This window comes from Xenopus laevis, chromosome 3S (assembly GCF_017654675.1).
Source record: "Xenopus laevis strain J_2021 chromosome 3S, Xenopus_laevis_v10.1, whole genome shotgun sequence".
Taxonomy (NCBI): domain Eukaryota; kingdom Metazoa; phylum Chordata; class Amphibia; order Anura; family Pipidae; genus Xenopus; species Xenopus laevis.
The window spans coordinates 125,133,895-125,151,771 of NC_054376.1; the positions used below are offsets into that span (position 1 = coordinate 125,133,895).

At 45.3% G+C, this 17,877-nt stretch overlaps 1 protein-coding gene across 6 annotated transcripts in view; it reads right to left on the reverse strand.

Annotated features, from left to right (window-relative positions):
• Nucleotides 1-227: 227 nt before the first annotated feature.
• The window catches only part of LOC108703406 (microtubule-associated serine/threonine-protein kinase 1-like), a 53,009-nt gene continuing 35,359 nt past the window's right edge, over nucleotides 228-17,877 (reverse strand). For 5 of the 6 annotated variants that reach the window (XM_041588907.1, XM_041588906.1, XM_041588904.1 and 2 more), the window contains 18 exons: nucleotides 17,077-17,206; nucleotides 16,916-16,983; nucleotides 16,700-16,788; nucleotides 15,929-16,137; nucleotides 14,255-14,393; nucleotides 13,616-13,748; nucleotides 12,285-12,450; nucleotides 11,938-12,039; nucleotides 11,387-11,509; nucleotides 11,108-11,217; nucleotides 10,077-10,225; nucleotides 8,902-9,089; nucleotides 8,119-8,301; nucleotides 7,334-7,563; nucleotides 6,970-7,092; nucleotides 6,712-6,848; nucleotides 6,159-6,343; nucleotides 228-3,336 (listed from right to left, as the gene is read on the reverse strand). In XM_041588907.1, coding sequence (XP_041444841.1) covers nucleotides 1,007-3,336; nucleotides 6,159-6,343; nucleotides 6,712-6,848; nucleotides 6,970-7,092; nucleotides 7,334-7,563; nucleotides 8,119-8,301; nucleotides 8,902-9,089; nucleotides 10,077-10,225; nucleotides 11,108-11,217; nucleotides 11,387-11,509; nucleotides 11,938-12,039; nucleotides 12,285-12,450; nucleotides 13,616-13,748; nucleotides 14,255-14,393; nucleotides 15,929-16,137; nucleotides 16,700-16,788; nucleotides 16,916-16,983; nucleotides 17,077-17,206 — 4,794 coding nt within the window. In that variant the 3' untranslated portion in view covers nucleotides 228-1,006. The remainder of the gene's footprint in view (nucleotides 3,337-6,158; nucleotides 6,344-6,711; nucleotides 6,849-6,969; nucleotides 7,093-7,333; nucleotides 7,564-8,118; nucleotides 8,302-8,901; nucleotides 9,090-10,076; nucleotides 10,226-11,107; nucleotides 11,218-11,386; nucleotides 11,510-11,937; nucleotides 12,040-12,284; nucleotides 12,451-13,615; nucleotides 13,749-14,254; nucleotides 14,394-15,928; nucleotides 16,138-16,699; nucleotides 16,789-16,915; nucleotides 16,984-17,076; nucleotides 17,207-17,877) is intronic. The other variant, XM_041588908.1, reaches the window with a different exon arrangement.

Sequence of the window (17,877 nt, forward strand, 5' to 3'; positions counted from 1 at the left end):
GGTTAGGAATGAAATTTTACATGGTAAAGTGTATTATTTGCAGTATAAACAGTGTCATTTAGAAATAAAAATGACATCATAAAAATCATGACAGAATCCCTTTAAATGGCTATTATCAGGAAAAGGGCAGTAATAATTCATTGGGGTGTGCTAGGAGTTTGTGGGGGGAAAGCGTGAAACAGGTAAGGGAGCACAGCATTTTTAATATAAAAAAATACACATGTAAATAAATTAAAAATACAATAATTCACAAAGTGCCCACTGCAGCGCCCATAATGAGCCAGGATGAACCCAGAGGCACTGATAGGGCAGCACTACCATAAATCTTGCATAGAAATAGTGGAGCCCCATAGACAATATTTATACTATATATTTATATATATATCTATATATATAGTGTGTCCAGATAAATATATTTCATATTTATGAATAGACGTATGCTTCTATATGAAGGTAAGACAGGCGTGGCATGACATAACCAGGTGTGGCACAGGCTGATGGCATCAAATCCCAGGAGATTACATCATAGGTTGGCCAGTGATGTCACACGCCACGAGAGCATAGAGTGATATCTCAGAGGAGAGGGGGGTGATGTCATGCAGAGGGTGTGTCAGAGACCCGCAGAGCATAGCTTTGGAAAAGTCACCCCTAATCTTCATAGAGCAACACTCTGTTGCTAAGGACAGCCCTGCATATAGTCGTTCTGTTTACCTCTTTAGTATCTAGCGTGTGTGCGGTTAATTTTTTCATACTAATTGACAATTAAGGCACAGCACAAACACACGGACACACAGATACACACAGACACACACAAACATGCCTGTGCAACCCCTGCTACTGAAAAATTCTGCTGGAGGGGGGCAATAAGGCTCAAATCAAGTATCCCAAAAGGGGGCAACTGCTCTTTCTATCCCTTTTTCCACCCTCCAGACATGGAGGAATAAATGAATGGGATCATTATTAGAAGCTCTTTTGCATCCTGATATCATCATGTTACACTGTCAGATTAAGAAGGGTGTTGGCTAGTGGGTGTGGGCACTCGATGGGTGCTGGAAGGTTTCTCAGAACACACCCTAGCCTGGGCATCACTTGGAGCCCCACTTACTCTGATACTTGTAGGGGGTCCCTTAGATTGCTCATTTTCTTTCAATTGTCCATTTGTCGGAGTTAGTGAAGGTACCATGCTCTCAGACTGACCTCTCTGGTTAACAGCTGGAATATTGGCCGGTGCCCATATCTGGACACTTTCTAATTCTCTCCCACCCTTATTACTCTGCGATGAGAACTGTAACTGGTTGCAGTCTGCTGCTTTATTGTTGAGAAAAGCGTTCGGTAGTTGCTTAAGAGCCTTGTCAGTGCTACTCACTGAGGCAATAGTGATCACCTTTGCAGAGGCACTTTCTAGACCACTGACTCTGTCAATAGTTGGTGTAACAGTGGTCACCTTTGTCTGGTCACTCTCTCCTGCAGTTGGTCTGTTAACAGTCGGGGAGGCAATTACTACTCTTTTGTCACCCTTTATTTCACTGAGTCTAGTAACCATTGGGGCTACAATGGCCACTTTTTTTTGCTCTACTTCTGCTCCCCTTGCTTTCTTAGTATCCTGAGCTGAACTGAACATGTCTATCTTCTCCATCTCCTTATGAACCACATTACAAGCATGGCCAGTGGCAGCTCCATGTTTCTGATTATTTTGTGTTTCACTCAGTCTATTAATGTTTGGGTCAATAGTGGTCCCCCTTGTCTGGTCAGTTCCTTCCCTATTGATATTTACAGGTGAAATTGCTCCTTTTAGAGGAGCAGGTTCTTGCACCCCAGCAGTATGGTCAACTTTGGGAGCTTTTGCTAAATTGGCCTTCTCCCCCTTAATACTAATAAGCTTAGAATCTGGTGGTTTAATTGAATCATGCTTTGTACCCTCTGTGCAAAGAATATGCCTATTTACTTTATCAGCCTCCAGCTTACTACTAGTATTTGGGGGTAGTTGAGAAGAAGTGCTTTTAATTGATGGGCACGAAGATGAAGAACCTTTTGGAAGGTCAGTATTTTGCTCCTTGGCCAAATGAGGGAGTTCAGAGAGGTGAATAGAACCATTTTGCATTGGTTCAACATTTAGACCCTCCTTTACAGGATGAAGAGGAGTAATATGGCAGTTCTTTGGGTCTTGGCCCTTTTTAAAGTCAGCATCTAACCATATCCCTTTGAAAGAACCAGGCTGGTCTAGAGTTGTACCTGGAGGGGGACAGTATGTGCTCTTTGTGGAGTCAGCCACAGCAACTTTACTCTTATTTGAGTGGGAATGGTAGATACTAGAGTCTGCTGTGAGGTTAGAGGGAGTAGTTTTGCTCATAGCATGCGTGCTGCTTTTACCTACTGTAGTCAACTCTTCTACCACCTCTAGATACCATTGTTCTCTTGTTCTTCCTTGTTCCTCCTCATAATCCTCTCCTCTCTCTCCCTTTCTTCCCTCTCCCTCTGCTCCCCCATCCTCTCCTTCTCCTCTTCTTCCTTCATGCTCTTGTACTGGACTGAGGGTTTTCACTTGACACCTGCCTACCATAGCAAGGGAAGGGTCACTTTGAGGGGGGAGGACTGCACTCGATGTGGCTGTGGGTTCCTGGGGAGAGAAGGGGGGAGTAGTCCTTGGTCCAACTCCAACCTTAACTGTTGCTTGGACTTTACCCTCACTACATTTCAGACTTTCTGCTAGTGGTGATACTCCTATCACTCCTTCCCCCTCCGGCCTCTCAAAGGTCTCTCCTATCAAATGTTCCCCTCCACAAAGACTGAGTGGAGACTCCTGCCTACCCACTCTTCTTACTGGCTGACTTCTCACACCTAGCGCTTCTGCTAATTCTCCATCTATTGTTCCTCCTCCTCCTGGCTCTTGTTTTCTGGGTGACCCACCACTTCCACCCCCACCTAGTTTCTCCGCAGACTGCACTCTCTTGAGAAGTGGGGATCTAGGAGGCTCTGCACTCTTTGGGCGAGGACGTGACACTGGTGGAGAAGGATGCAGTTTTGGAGGAAAGCTCTGAGTGGTCAGGCTGCTGCCAATGATGTGACCTGGGAGGAGAGGGGGTGAGGCAGCGGCAGTAGGTGAAGGAGTGTGTGCAAGTGGTGAGAGTGGCATATTACCCGCAGATTTACAACGTGCAGAGCGATATTGACGGTGCAGTTTGGGAGATAAACCATGCAAAGTACTGGGTCGAATGTGTGGGGAAGGGGGAGCTGGGGTAGTTGAAGAGGAGGCACAGGAAGAGGTGGAAGGAGGGGGTGGTGGCGCAGGGGAATTAGGGGTACTGGAAGAAGGAGAACTGCCTTGTGAAGAAGCACCTAAAAGAAGATCGTAAAAAAAAAAAAAAATTACCATACAGAATCACCACATTATTAACATCTGCCCAAAGACTTTTTTCCTCTAGCAATCAAGAATGAACCTTTATATGCCTATGGGCAGGGCTGCCATCAGGGGATCACAGGGGGGACAGTTGTCCCGGGCACGCAGGATTTTGTGTCTAAGGGGGGGGGGGCTGGCCATGCTTCACTTACTTGATTAGCTGGGCCCCTATGTCTTCAGCATGCTGCACAGCAGCTCTGTGCACAGAAGATTTTCTCCTATTAAGATTTCCTGTAACCTCATTGGTCCTTTAAGAATAAGTCCTGGTAAATCTGCATTGGGTTTGGATCACCTTATCCAATTCCTGTACAGCTTTACCGGGACTTATTCTTAAAGGGATACTGTCATAGGGAAAAAAAAATTCAAAATGAATCAGTTAATAGTGCTGCTCTAGCAGAATTCTGCACTGAAATCCATTTCTCAAAAGAGCAAACAGATTTTTTTATATTCAATTTTGAAATCTGACATGAAATCTAGACATATTGTCAATTTCCCAGCTGCCCCAAGTCATGTGACTTGTGCTCTGATAAACTTCAATCACTCTTTACTGCTGTATTGCAAGTTGGAGTGATATCATCCCCCTCCCTTTTCCCCCCAGCAGCCAAACAAAAGAACAATGGGAAAGAAACCAGATAGCAGCTCACTAACACAAGATAACAGCTGCTTTGTAGATCTTAAGCTGGCCATAGACGCAAAGATCCGATCATACGAATCAACTTACGATCGGACTTTCCCATTTCCCGACCTGCCACTAACCATTCAGATCAAAGTCTTACCATTCCGATCAAATAAGAAAAGATCACCCAATGTTCTGCCCCTGACAGCAATCGTACGATACTTATGTCTGACAACACTAGTGACAGTCTCCCACTGAAAATCGTACGATCGGCAATACACGCAGAGATATTATCGGCAGGCGACAGAAATTTTCTAACCTGTCCGATCGACCAAACGACCGATCTCCGACGGTCGAAAAATGTCGGGACTCTCCACACATGGTCCGAAAATCATACGAATCCACGATTCGTACGATCGGATTGTTGCGTCTATGGCCAGCTTAAGGGTAAGGCCAGACAAGGAGATTCGGGGAGATTTTGTTGCCTGGCGACTTATCGCCACGTCTTTTGCGCGACTATCTCCCCGAACTGCCTCAGCGTCTTTTCCCCATAGGCTACAGCGCACTCCCCGAATCTCCTCGTCTGGCCTTACCCTAAGAACAACACTCAATAGTAAAAACCCATGTCCCATTGAGACACATTCAGTTACATTGAGAAGGAAAAACAGCAGCCTGCCAGAAAGCATTTCTCTCCTAAAGTGCAGGCAAAAGTCACATGACCAGGGACAGCTGGGAAATTGACAAAATGTCTAGCCCCATGTCAGATTTCAAAATTGAATATAAAAAAATCTGTTTGCTCTTTTGAGAAATGGATTTCAGTGCAGAATTCTGCTGGAGTAGCACTATTAACTGATGTGTTTTCAAAAAAACATGTTTTCCGATGACAGGATCCCTTTCAAGGAAATCTTAATAGGATAAAATCTTCTGTGCACAGAGCTGCTGTGCAGCACGCTGAAAGCAGGGGGGCCCGGCTAACCAAGTAAGTGAAGCATGGCCGGGCCCCCCTTAGACACAAAACCCTGGCAAGCAATTTTTTTAAATATTTGGGGGGATCTGGCCAATTATTTTTTTACTTGCAGGGGGGCCCCTGATCACCAATGGCTTTTTATAACTTGTGGGGGGGCAGGCCTTTTTTACTTGCAGCGGGGCCCCTGATCACCAATGGCTTTTTATAACTTGTGGGAGGGCAGGCCTTTTTTACTTGCAGGGCGGCCCCTGATCATCAATGGCTTTTTAGAACTTGTGGGGGGGTCTAGGCCATCAATTTTATTTTACTTGCAGGGGGGCACCTGATTACCAATGTTTTTTTAAAAAAAACTTTTATGGGGGCCCTTGTGCCAATGTTTTTTTTTTAACTTATAGGGGACCCTGATCACCAATTATTTTTTTTTAACTTGTAGGGGGACCCTGATCACTAATTATTTTTTTTTAACTTATAGGGGGGCCCTGATCACTATTTTTTTTTTTTAACTTGTAGGGGGGCCCTGATCACCAATTATTTTTTTTAACGTGTAGGGGGGGCCCTGATCACCAATTATCTTTTTTTAACTTATAGTGGGGCCCTGATCAACAATTATTTTTTTTAACATGTAGGGGACCCTGATCAACAATTATTTTTTTAACGTGTAGAGGGGCCCTGATCACCAATTATTTTTTTTAACTTATAGGGGGGCCCTGATCACCAATATCTTTTTTAACGTGTAGGGGGCTCTGATCACCAATTATTTTTTTTAACTTGTAGGGGGGCCCTGACCAGCAATTTTTTTTTAAAAAAATTATGGGGGGCCCTGGCACCACAGTTTTTTTTAATTTATAAGGGGGCCTGACCATCAAAAGCTTTTTATAACTTGTGTGTGGGGGGGGCTACCTTTATTAGCACTGATGTCTATGTGGTCTTTTAACTGTAGTGTGGAGTGGGCGGGATCTGGGTGGGACTTAGAAGCTGGGGTGGACGGGGCCCTGAACATTTTGTTGTGATTTCTAATGGCGGCCCTGCCTATGGGATAAGGACTTTACCCCTTCCCTATAGCACTTGGTTACTACATTACCCATTCTACTGACCCCATGCAAACCATGAATAACCCTCTATAGACCATAACTCCACCAATGCACTTGGCACAAGACACCAGTAGAGATCAAACTTACCAAGATAAGCAGAGTCCATGGAGCGGTGGCTGTGGGTAGGGGAGCGGGCCGAGAGGCTGTGAGTGGGCGATCCTGGAAGACTGTCACTTGAGGAGAGAGACCGGCTCAGAGAAGAGAGGGAACGGCTGGTGTGCAGAAGATTGGATTGCTTGGTGATCTTACGGAACAGAGAATTGCGCTTCTTACTGTTAGATGGAAGGGGTGGGAGAACGGAAGATGCAAAGAACAAGGGATTGGTGAGATGAAGAATAAAGATGGATGTCAAGCCATAGGACAGAATACATTTAACCAAAGCCAGATCTCAGTAGTAAAAATGTAGATACCACCAGTCTCCTGCAGCATGACTCATCTGAGCACTTGTGCTCCCTCCTTGCTTTTTCTTACACCCTTTGTTAAGTGCAACATTAACCATAAATGATTAAAGGAACCCAGACATACGATTCTTAGCTACAACTAATATCAGGCTTCACACTGCACCTATTCCCACATTACGGACACCCTATATAACTGGGGTGCTGTCTTCCAGGTCTCCTTCCATTCAACACCCCCTCACCTCTCCTGCCCCTCTCTCCCAGCGCTCCGCTTGTTCCTCCGTGCCATTTTGGATCGATAACTGCTTCTCCTAGCTGGGCCAGTTCGGATCGATGTGTTCTCAAAAGGGGTGGTGGTTACTAACACCTTGTTACCACTCTACAGGAATACAACAGGGGAACATTTCATTCATGGTGTGACTGGACTTACAAATTATTTCTACAGAATGCACATGTGTAATTTAAACTCTAGTCTCCAACAGGATTCTGGGAAAGCTTACCTTTAAAATCAGCTCCACAACTTCAGTGTGGACTAGGCCATGCACTGGCTCCCCGTTAATATGTGTAATGAGGTCCCCAGCACAGAGACCTGCATCATGTGCAGGTCCTCCTTCTTCCACGTGCTAACAACCGAGAGGGAAGAGAAAAAAGGGAGACAACATTAAACAAAGGGGTTAGGCTATTCACTTGTCATCTTTTTTATTTAAAAAATCTACATTTTAATTATAAAGCATTGACAGATCTATTATTACACAAACTTCTGCCAGGAGAGTGTATTTAAATATAAATAATGAGCTCTGTATATAAAAGTATGCTGTGTCTCAGATTTACAGGTCAGGAGGTGTTAATTATTCTCTTACTCACCCAGACAATGTGCTGCACGCTGTACACATCACTTTCCCCCATGTACACTCGGATGGCCCTCAAGGTGAAACCATATTTTTTCCCAGAGCGCTGGATACAAATTGGGGATCGGAGGCTGCTCACTGCCGGTGTGTAATCACGACTCGGGGAGGAATCTCGAGAGGAGGGATTGGATGAGAGTGAGCGGGGGGACATTGGGCTGACCAGAGGGGAGCTGCTGTGCTGTTCAACTGTGGAGGAGATTGTGGGTATGAATTAAGGAATAAATGATGCTTGATTATCTGCCATAGAGACCAGTGTCGGACTGGGGGCCCACCATAAAACCTTAGACCAGGGCCCACTCTCACTACTATTATTCTTCGTCTCCTCAATCAACCTCTATTCTCCTAGTCTGTTTTCATTATATACTATAATCTATTATTCCATCTATTTAGCCTCTTTGTTCTCATAGAAATAGGGAATGACCATGAAATAGGCCAAAAGTTTAGCAGCATGAGGGGCCACTGACAACTTGGCCCACCAGGACTTTTCCTGGTATCCCGGTGGGCCAGTCCAACACTGATCGAGACAACCAGAATAATAAAAGGAGGCAGGACTGGACTGGGAGTCAAAATAGGCCCTGGCATTCCAATACAGAGAGGCCCAATCAGCTCCCCACCAGCCCACTAAATAGTGACTTTCAATGGCATCTTATGGCAGCCCCTCTGGCATTTGCCAGAACCCACAGATTGCCAGTCCGGGCCTAAAAGGAGGTAACATGAAAAATATTCCCTTTAAAGTCATACCTGTAGGTATTATAACAGACAGTGCGGTGGTAGATGCCGACTTGATGACTTTTCCGCCAGTTCTCCTTCGCTCTGTATCCCCGGAAAGGTGTTGGTGTCTGGCTCTGCGCAGGACAATTTCATTCGTGGCACGAGGGGAGGAGTCCGATTCATGGGGGGGCTGAGCGTCGGCAGATTTGTCTACTAGATAGAGGGATGGGGTAAACAGGCAAAAGACAGATTGAGAGGAAATTTGAGGCTTATGAACAATACTGTAACGATGAACAATACTCAGGGCAGCCATCAGGGGGGGACAGGGGGGAGAGTTGTATGGGGGCCCTGAAGGTAAGGGGGGCCCGGCCACGCCACACTTACTTGATTAGCCGGGCCCCCCAGCTGCTGACTTCGGAAAGGCATGGACGTGTAACGGCCCTGGCCACCAATTTTCTCATAATGTGGGGGGGAGCCTGACCACCAATTTTTTTTTCTCATGTGGGGTCCTAGCCACCAATATTTTTTAATGGGGGGGCCCTGGCCACAAATGTTTTTTTTTTATGGGGGGCCCTGACCACCAATATCTTTTTATTTTTTATAAACATGTGGGAACCCTAGCCACCAATATTTTTTGTTTTTTTACTGTGGTGGGGGGCGGACCTGTGGGGTGGGGAGGGCGGAACTGTAGGTGGGGCTTGCGGTGGGTGCAGCCCAGGGGGCCCAGGAAATTTTGTCGTATGGGGCCCTGCGATTTCTGATGACGGTCCTGACAATACTACATTGTCCCCATTCTGCCATGTAACCTCTCACCTGTCTCCAGCTCTCCCAGAGGAATCTTGCTTTGGGTGGGCAGGGACACGCTGCTTCCCCTCACTCTGAACTCCACCTCACCTTCCAGGGGAGAAGTAAAGCGGGTCGAGTCCACCAGGGCAGAAAACCGTCGCCTGGCAGCCAGAGGGGGGCTGGATTCTGCTTCTGCAGCATCTGAGAAATGTTTCCTGCAACAAATGCACCATATATGAACAATCTAGAAAGTCTGAAGAGTAAAACCCATTCTCAGAGCAAGGGCCACCAAACTAGTGCCCCCACCGTACAGCCTTCTATAGGACATGTTACCAGCACAACCATGGAGGGCATATCAATTTAAAAGAGGAACCTGTTTATTTAAAGTGAGGGTCAGTTATCATTCTGTAGGCTCTAGGAGAGCTGGGTCCATCCACCCAAGTTGACTGATGTCTAATTCTGGCCAGTTGGGTACATTGGTCAGGCCAGTATCTTTATTCATCATCAGAATTGGTCCTTGTCTCTCCTCACCTTTGCTAGTCTGTATCTGCCAGTAACTCAATGGGGTTTAGTGGGATCACTGGGAGCAAGAAGGGGATGAAGAATTACACTCTTTCCTTTGATGGCAAAGCTCCTTAGCATATTAAACTTAAAGTGGTAGTTTACCTTTAAATTAACTTTTAGTATGTGTTATTTCCGCAGCTATATGGTCTTATTTACCCAGGCAACAAGGCAATGAGACTGTAATATGAATAGGAAAGGGCCTGAATAGCACAATAAGTAATAAAATGTATTATTAACAATAAAAGTATAACCTCAAAAAGCAATACTGTACTGGCTGTCAGTGACCCCCCCTTTGAAAGCTGGGATAGGGCAGAAGAGGAAGGCAAATAATTAAAAAGCTATAAAGATAGAAAAAATGAAGATCTAATGCAAAGTTGCTAAGAATCGGAAATTCTATAACATCTAAAATTTAGCTTAAAGGTGAGCCATCCCTATAAATGAGAAGGAAAGTGTAAGTGACCATAAGGAGATCCTTTAATTTCTATGTGACTGGACCTCCGGGGTGGGGTTTATCCTGACCACACCAATGTAAAAATAGATCTGCACAAAATGAAATCATGCCCCCCAAGCAGGTTCCCTTGCCACAGTTCTTACATGGGCAAGAAATAAGTGGACTCCAAAGCAGTCACATGACTCACATTTCAGGAGAGACAGTCCTCCAGCAGCGGTCTCGCAGGGTGACACCTCCTAGTGTCTCCCTCTTGGTCGACTTTTCAGCCCTTTCTTGTCGAGGAGGAGTGGGGGGTTTCTGCTCCAGCTGGGACAGCTGCTCCATACTACTATATACCTGCCACAAGCAAGATATGGACACTTACAAGGTAGGTATATTTTATTACAATGGATGATAAATACTACAACTCAATGAACCCACTGGTGATGGCAACAAGGCCCTACATACAGGATTTGAGCCTATCAGATAAAGATGCTGTAGGCTCCATTACATAATTTTTAAAATAAAGCAGAATGATGGTGTCATACACACCAGTCTATGGAGCCCGTGGCCAGAAGGGAGCCATAAAATACTTTGGAGGCCCAAATCTAGCCTAATGCCTCCAGTTGGACATCCCTGATCTAAATTTCTATTCTGACAAAGGCGTAGTGATATCAAACCCAGAGCAGTGTCAGGAGCGCCGGATGGCGATCCCGTATACGGCGGCGTTGGATCCAAAATGGCGGTGCCCATGACCAAAGTGGGTTGACGCCAGTGCGATGATGTCACACGCCTGGCACAAAATTTTAAGATAAAAGCTCTTCCAGGTCACCGGTTCAATGCCCGATTATAGGATTTGTTTGGTTCATTCCTGGGTGCTTTATAATTCTTGTTATATTGATTCCTGGGCTTCTGACCCTGTCTGAACCTTGACCTTGCTACTAATCTGCCTATTGGACTTCTGCCTGGATATTGACTACGAATACGCCTGATCCTATTTGTTCCACAAAACTTGGACTTTAACACCTAAGCTTCCTCCTTGGTCCAGACTACTCCCGCTGGCAGCCAATAGGCCCACTGACAAGCAGTTTGTAGGAAGAAGTCAGCCAATAGGAGCACAAGCATGGGGAGGAGCCACAGAACATCTCTGGTGGGAAAAGCATGCTCCTTCTCTTTCCTAGGGATACGGGGTAGACAGATGGATACTCACGGTGCCTACCTACAAAGGGAGGGACTTACTTTACTAAACCTTGGTGTACAGGATGAAAACTGCCTGATCTCCACCGAGTCTTCATCATTTGTATCATCCTCATCGTAGGAGTTAATGTGCTGATACCGATCTGATCGAGCTGAGGAAAGACAGAGGTATCAGTGATTTCTTAGGCCTATGAAATATTGGGCATTTCAACAGCAATGGCACCAGGGTGGTTGAAATCCACAGGTCTGACTGGCTTTCAGAATTGGTCCCCTCCCTCCTTCTGCAGATTTGGGTCCCCCATGGTCAGCAGCTGCACTTACTGTCAAAGTAACTGGTGTCATCTTCTGCCTCCAAGTGGGGGATAAATTCAGCTTTCTGCCTGAGCAATCCATTCCAGTCCAAATCAGTGAAAAATCTATGAACTTTCACTTCGATCGCTCCCCCTAAATCAGTGACACACGAAGAGTGTAGGATTAATGGAACAGATTGGGGAGGGGGCATTTGTAAATGTGAGGCAGAAGTCCCTCGTAGTACTCTATAAATAGAGCTATTATCTGGGCAAAGCAAGATAATGTAGGGTCTGTTTGCAAAGGCTTACAGGTCTAGACCCACAGCAACCAATCAGATGTTCACTAAATAGCAGACCAGTATAAGTGACCTGTTGCTTGGTTACTATGGGTTACAAGAACTGGGTCTACAGTTAGCCATGGCAGGAGGAGTTGCCCAGAAAATCCTCAGATGTGTTTTTTCTGGGCAAATCCAACTTATAATGCCAGGAAAGAATACACTACCTGTGTCAGAAGTTTTAAGGTCACAGGTATCAGACTTACTGGCCTGTGCTTATTTGGTTCCATTGCTCTTACAGACTGACCTGTTCCAAGCCTTTGCAAGGGGTCTGTCTGCAGGAGGCAGGAGATGAGGTTTTGGGCATCGGTGGGAAGTGCTTCCTCTGCTTCTGGCCAGACAATGTCATCTATAGGATGGGAAGAAATGGAAAGTAGATGTGTAAATGTGACATTAAAATGTGTGGATATTACTGTTGTTAATTTATTATTAAATGAGAAGTCAAATCTAAGTCCAGTGAGCCCAGGGTCATGGGCACTTCCAAGGTTTTAGACTTTTCCTTTAACCCATTTCAGCAACGCAGTTAGATATGAGGTTTGGTAGCAAGATACAGTCAAGGAAGGTGTAGTTATATTAAAGAGTGGGCAGCCTTACCACTGATCACCTGACCAAACAGCTCTTCTGGGGTGTCGCCGAAAAATGGCACGCAACCAACAAGGAACTCATACAGAATTATGCCCATCGCCCACCAGTCCACTGGCTTCCCATAACCTTGCCGAAGGATAACCTCTGGTGCAATGTATTCTGGGGTTCCACAGACCTGCAACACATTTGGAAGCTGTAACTATATAGGACATGGGTCTGTCCCTCCCACTGCAGGGTGATACAGTGACACAGACAGGAGGGAACTATGGGACATGAGTCTGTCCCTCCCACTGCAGGGTGATACAGTGACACAGACAGGAGGGAACTATAGGACATGAGTCTGTCCCTCCCACTGCAGGGTGATACAGTGACACAGACAGGAGGGAACTATGGGACATGAGTCTGTCCCTCCCACTGCAGGGTGATACAGTGACACAGACAGGAGGGAACTATGGGACATGAGTCTGTCCCTCCCACTGCAGGGTGATACAGTGACACAGACAGGAGGGAACTATGGGACATGAGTCTGTCCCTCCCACTGCAGGGTGATACAGTGACACAGACAGGAGGGAACTATGGGACATGAGTCTGTCCCTCCCACTGCAGGGTGATACAGTGATACAGACAGGAGGGAACTATGGGACATGAGTCTGTCCCTCCCACTGCAGGGTGATACAGTCAGGAGGGAACTATGGGACATGAGTCTGTCCCTCCCACTGCAGGGTGATACAGTGACACAGACAGGGGGGAACTATGGGACATGAGTCTGTCCCTCCCACTGCAGGGTGATACAGTGACACAGACAGGAGGGAACTATGGGACATGAGTCTGTTCCTCCCACTGCAGGGTGATACAGTGACACAGACAGGAGGGAACTATGGGACATGAGTCTGTCCCTCCCACTGCAGGGTGATACAGTGACACAGGCAGGAGGGAACTATGGGACACGAGTCTGTCCCTCCCACTGCAGGGTGATACAGTGACACAGACAGGAGGGAACTATGGGACATGAGTCTGTCCCTCCCACTGCAGGGTGATACAGTGACACAGACAGGAGGGAACTATGGGACATGAGTCTGTCCCTCCCACTGCAGGGGTGATACAGTGACACAGACAGGAGGGAACTATGGGACATGAGTCTGTCCCTCCCACTGCAGGGTGATACAGTGACACAGACAGGAGGGAACTATGGGACATGAGTCTGTCCCTCCCACTGCAGGGTGATACAGTGACACAGACAGGAGGGAACTATGGGACATGAGTCTGTCCCTCCCACTGCAGGGTGATACAGTGACACAGGGGCTTAGGTGGAGGAAATAAGGGATCTATAATTTTCTTACCTGCTTGTCCAGGAATTCCCTTGCTTCACTCTCGATGTGTCCTTCATATAGATTAGTGGTGAGGTTCATAAGTCCCATTTTGGACAGGCCAAAATCTGTAAGCTTTATGTGACCCATCGAAGTGATTAGGAGACTAAGAGAAGAGAGTAAATAACAAGGAGACAAAAGTGAGGAGGAAATTTGAAGAAAGGAAAAGTATGCACATGAATGAGTTTATGAATGGAGCGTGAATGTTTGAGTTCTAGAATAAAGGGAAGGGAATGAATGAGCACCAATGAGGGAGTGAAGATATGTGTAAATGAATGCGTGAGTGTGTAGGTGTGTCAGGCAGTAGGTGAGTGAGTGGGTGAGTGAGTGAGTGAGTGAGCATGGGAAGTAGAGTGAAGCAGAGAAGTATAGGACAGTAGCAAAGAGTGAAGGGAAGATCATGTAGAAGTAGAATGGTAGATAAAGGGACATGCAAAGAAAGAAAAGAGAAGTAGATGTGTATCATGACATACTGATAGTGAGAAGAACAGAGGGGAAATAGTACAGCAGGGATAAAGTGCACATCAGATACACAGTCAGATAAAATACAATACTGGGCACTGCAAACACATTCAGTTACACACTGCATTACATACAGAGAGGGCTGCTTACTTGTCTGGTTTCAGATCTCGGTGCACAATCCCATAATTATGTAGGTATTCCAGAGCTAGAATCGTCTCTGCGAAATATAACCGAGCCATTTCCAAAGGGAGAGCACCAATGTGCTTCAGTAGGGTGGCACAGTCACCCCCTGTTAGTGACAGGGAGGGAGTCGGTGGGACAACGGAGCAGAAGAGAGAGGGAGGGAGAGGAAAGGAGGAAGGGGCACCAGAATAAATTAGTGACATGAAATGATTTGGTTGGATAACAGAGCGAGTGAGAAAGGGGAAGACAATAAGGAGAAGTTAGTGGCATGGAAGAAACAGATGGGAAGAGACAAAATGAGAGAACAAGGGAGAATCCAGGAGGAAAGGACATCACATAATACATGAGATGAAAGGAAAGAATTGGAGAAAGTACAGGATAGAAGAAGGGAGAGTGCGGGAGTAATCAGACAATAAATGTGATGGGAGGAATGGGTGTGAAAAGAGAGCAGGGGAGACAAGAGGAGATTAACAAAGGAGGGAGCATAACGATTGGGTGAGATGGAAGGAATGGGTTGGACATTATATCAGGAGAACATAGGGTTAATAAGATGGTGAAAAGTAAAGGAATAGGTGGGATAAGGCAGCATTAAAGAATTTGACAGGAAGGTGCATTAGATAATAAATAGCATAGGAGGAATAAGTGGGACAAGAATTGGGAGATTGAGCAAAATGGGGAGAAAGCAAAGTTGAAAATAAAAGTAGTAATGGAGGAATTAGTTGGAGAAACAACAAAATACATGTGATGCAAATTATGGATAACACCATGAGAGAGAGGGACAGCAAAAAAAAAGAAAGAAGAGAACAGACAGGATACATGACATGGTTATAAGTCATAGTGGGGAAAGAAAAGATGAAGCATTATCAGAAGATACATGACGTGCAGGTTATGAGTGGGAGTAGCAAGAGAGAAGGAGGGAGAGTATAAAGAATGGGGCATAAGATAAAAAGAGCCCAGGAAGGAATGGGTGGGAAAAGAGCAAAAAGAGAAAAAGGAAGATGAAAGCAGAAAGGGGCATCAGGTAACAATTGGCGTAGAAGGAATGGGTAGTGCAAGAGCCAAGAGATAGAGGGAGGGTAAAAATAAATGAACATTTGATAATAAAAAAACAGGGAAGGAATGGGTGGGACAAGAGCAGAGATAGAAGTACGATGAAATAGGGAAAGGGCATTAGATAATTAGCATGGAAGGTGAGGGGTAGAAGGAAGGAGACAGAGCAAAGAAGGACAGAAGAGAAGGACATGGTGAGAACAGAGTGTATAATAAAAAGTGTATAATGGAGAAGCAAGAGGCATTAGGGAATAAATTAGTGACGTGGAAGGTTTTGGTGGGAAGAGATACCAAGAGAGAAGAAAGGAGAGTAAAGAAGAAGGGACATCAGAGAAATAAAGTATAAACAGCTTACAATAAAGAAATCACCATTATCTGAATTAGGGATGCTCAGCCTGCAGCCCTCAAGTTATTGCTAAACAACCGCACCCATCATCTTCCGACTGTCAAGAGTAACAGCCAACAACAGCTGGAGGACTGCAAGCTGGGCACCTAAATGAAGCAGACAAAGCTACACGTGTGCATACATATAAACAGTAGTGAAGCAATGTAAACAGAAGAACATATAAAGTAGGGTGTTATTATACCTACCTTCTACATATTCCATCACCATGCAGAGGTGCCTGCGGGTCTGGAAGGAGCAGAACATGCTGACCACGAAGGGGTTCTGGGCAAAGGTCAGAATGTCTCGTTCCACAAAGGCCTGGTGGACTTGTTTCCTCAGAAGCAAGTTCTGCTTGTTAATCTTTTTCATGGCAAAGCGTTGGCGTGTCTCCCGGTGACGCACCAAATACACCGCTCTAGGGGAAAAGATATAATCTTATTTGGGTAGCACATCTCATAAATCTAAAGCCATGTTGCATCACCAATGGGGGATCCTCACTGACCAAAATCCACTGGTTGAAAATAGCACCTGGAGGTCAATAAGGTCTTCTTCTGGCAGGTCTTGATTATTGGTTTCAATGTAGTAATGATTGGATCAACCTGATTTGGTCCACCTCTTTGGTGGCCATATAAGACAAAGTTCTTATTTGGTGACCTTTCTAAATAAGTGGATCTTCTCAAGTATGGACAATTTCAAGGTTCATATACATTGGGTAAGCAAAATCATCAGCTCATTTGCATGTGTATAGGAACAAGAATAGTGACCCCATCAGATAATTTCCAACTTTTAAATGTATATTAAAATCCGGTTGGTTCACAGTCAATGAGTTTATATTGATCTAATGGCTGGGACAATTTTAGAGAAGGATGTCAAGGTTTTGTCCTGGACCTCTAGTATAACATGAGCTACTCTTCTAATGGAATATATCCCAGGAACCCCATTATGAACTACACAACTGAATATACTGTTTATATTACCCATAGGCTCCATTACTGATGAGCTTTATTGTTTCAAAGTCACTTTCCTCAGGAGGTCTTATGGGTTTAGCAGCTGCCCCACTCTTTGCCTATAAAATTGAAAAGAATGGTGTAAAATGGTGAAAGATGAAATGAGAGGTGGTTACATGGGGAGGAATACAAATATATAGATGGAGAAAAGAAAATTGACCATGGCGGGCTACAAATGATTCTTACCTCTGTGCTGTCCTCGGGTTCTGGGGTATGTGTTTCCACAGTCAGTGGTTCCTCAGGAGCAGCTACCTCTGTTAGGTGGACAAACATCAAACACATGGTCATGTTAGCTTCTTGTCCTTATGTTATGAATCAGTAATATGGAGAGGGGCTCTGTAGGTTACCTGGGAAGGAATCCCTGGTTAATCCCAACTGACTCAGGATGTATTGGGGTATATCTTTTGTCAAGTTTCCTTCCTTCACCTGGTCCTCAGCTACCTCCAGCATGTGATAGAATTCTTCAGGGTTAAATTCCTGCCCACAACATACACAAGTAATGAATATAGTATTGTATTAAACTGAACACTGTATATTTTAAGGAGACAATTCAACTGGCAGAAAGGGAATATGCAAAGGCTCCCCCTCATAACTTTACCAGGTCTCGAAACAGCACCTCTATTTACTTGACAAAACCCAAAAGAAGAGCCTGTACTCTATCTCATTTTTGAGAAAGGCAATAAATAGGGGAAGCTACTGGAAATCCTCTTATGGGGATCCCCTGCTCTCATTCCCATTACAGAGGTGCGGTGGGGTATCAATGAGGTCTTTGTTTAGTTGTATAAAATGCTCTATACATCCACACAAGATGTACATTCTGAGGGTTTCATGGAGTATTTCGACTCTCTCTTCCCCTAATGAGAAACCCAAGAAAGGTGGTGAAGAGCCACTAACTGTAACTGAACATCTTCTTTCCATGGTGGGAAGACAGGGGCTGGATTGCATCCCGATAGACTGGTGAAAGCTCAGTTAAGGAAACCCTGGCCCCTAAACTAGTTCAACTTCATGACATAGCCTTGGAGGCTGGAGCATTACCCCAATCCCTCAGCACTTATAGTTCTGTTACCTAAGAAAGGTGGTGACCCAGCAGACTGTGATGCCTACAGAACTATTAGAACTTACTGCCTCACCAAGGTCATTCTATCTGT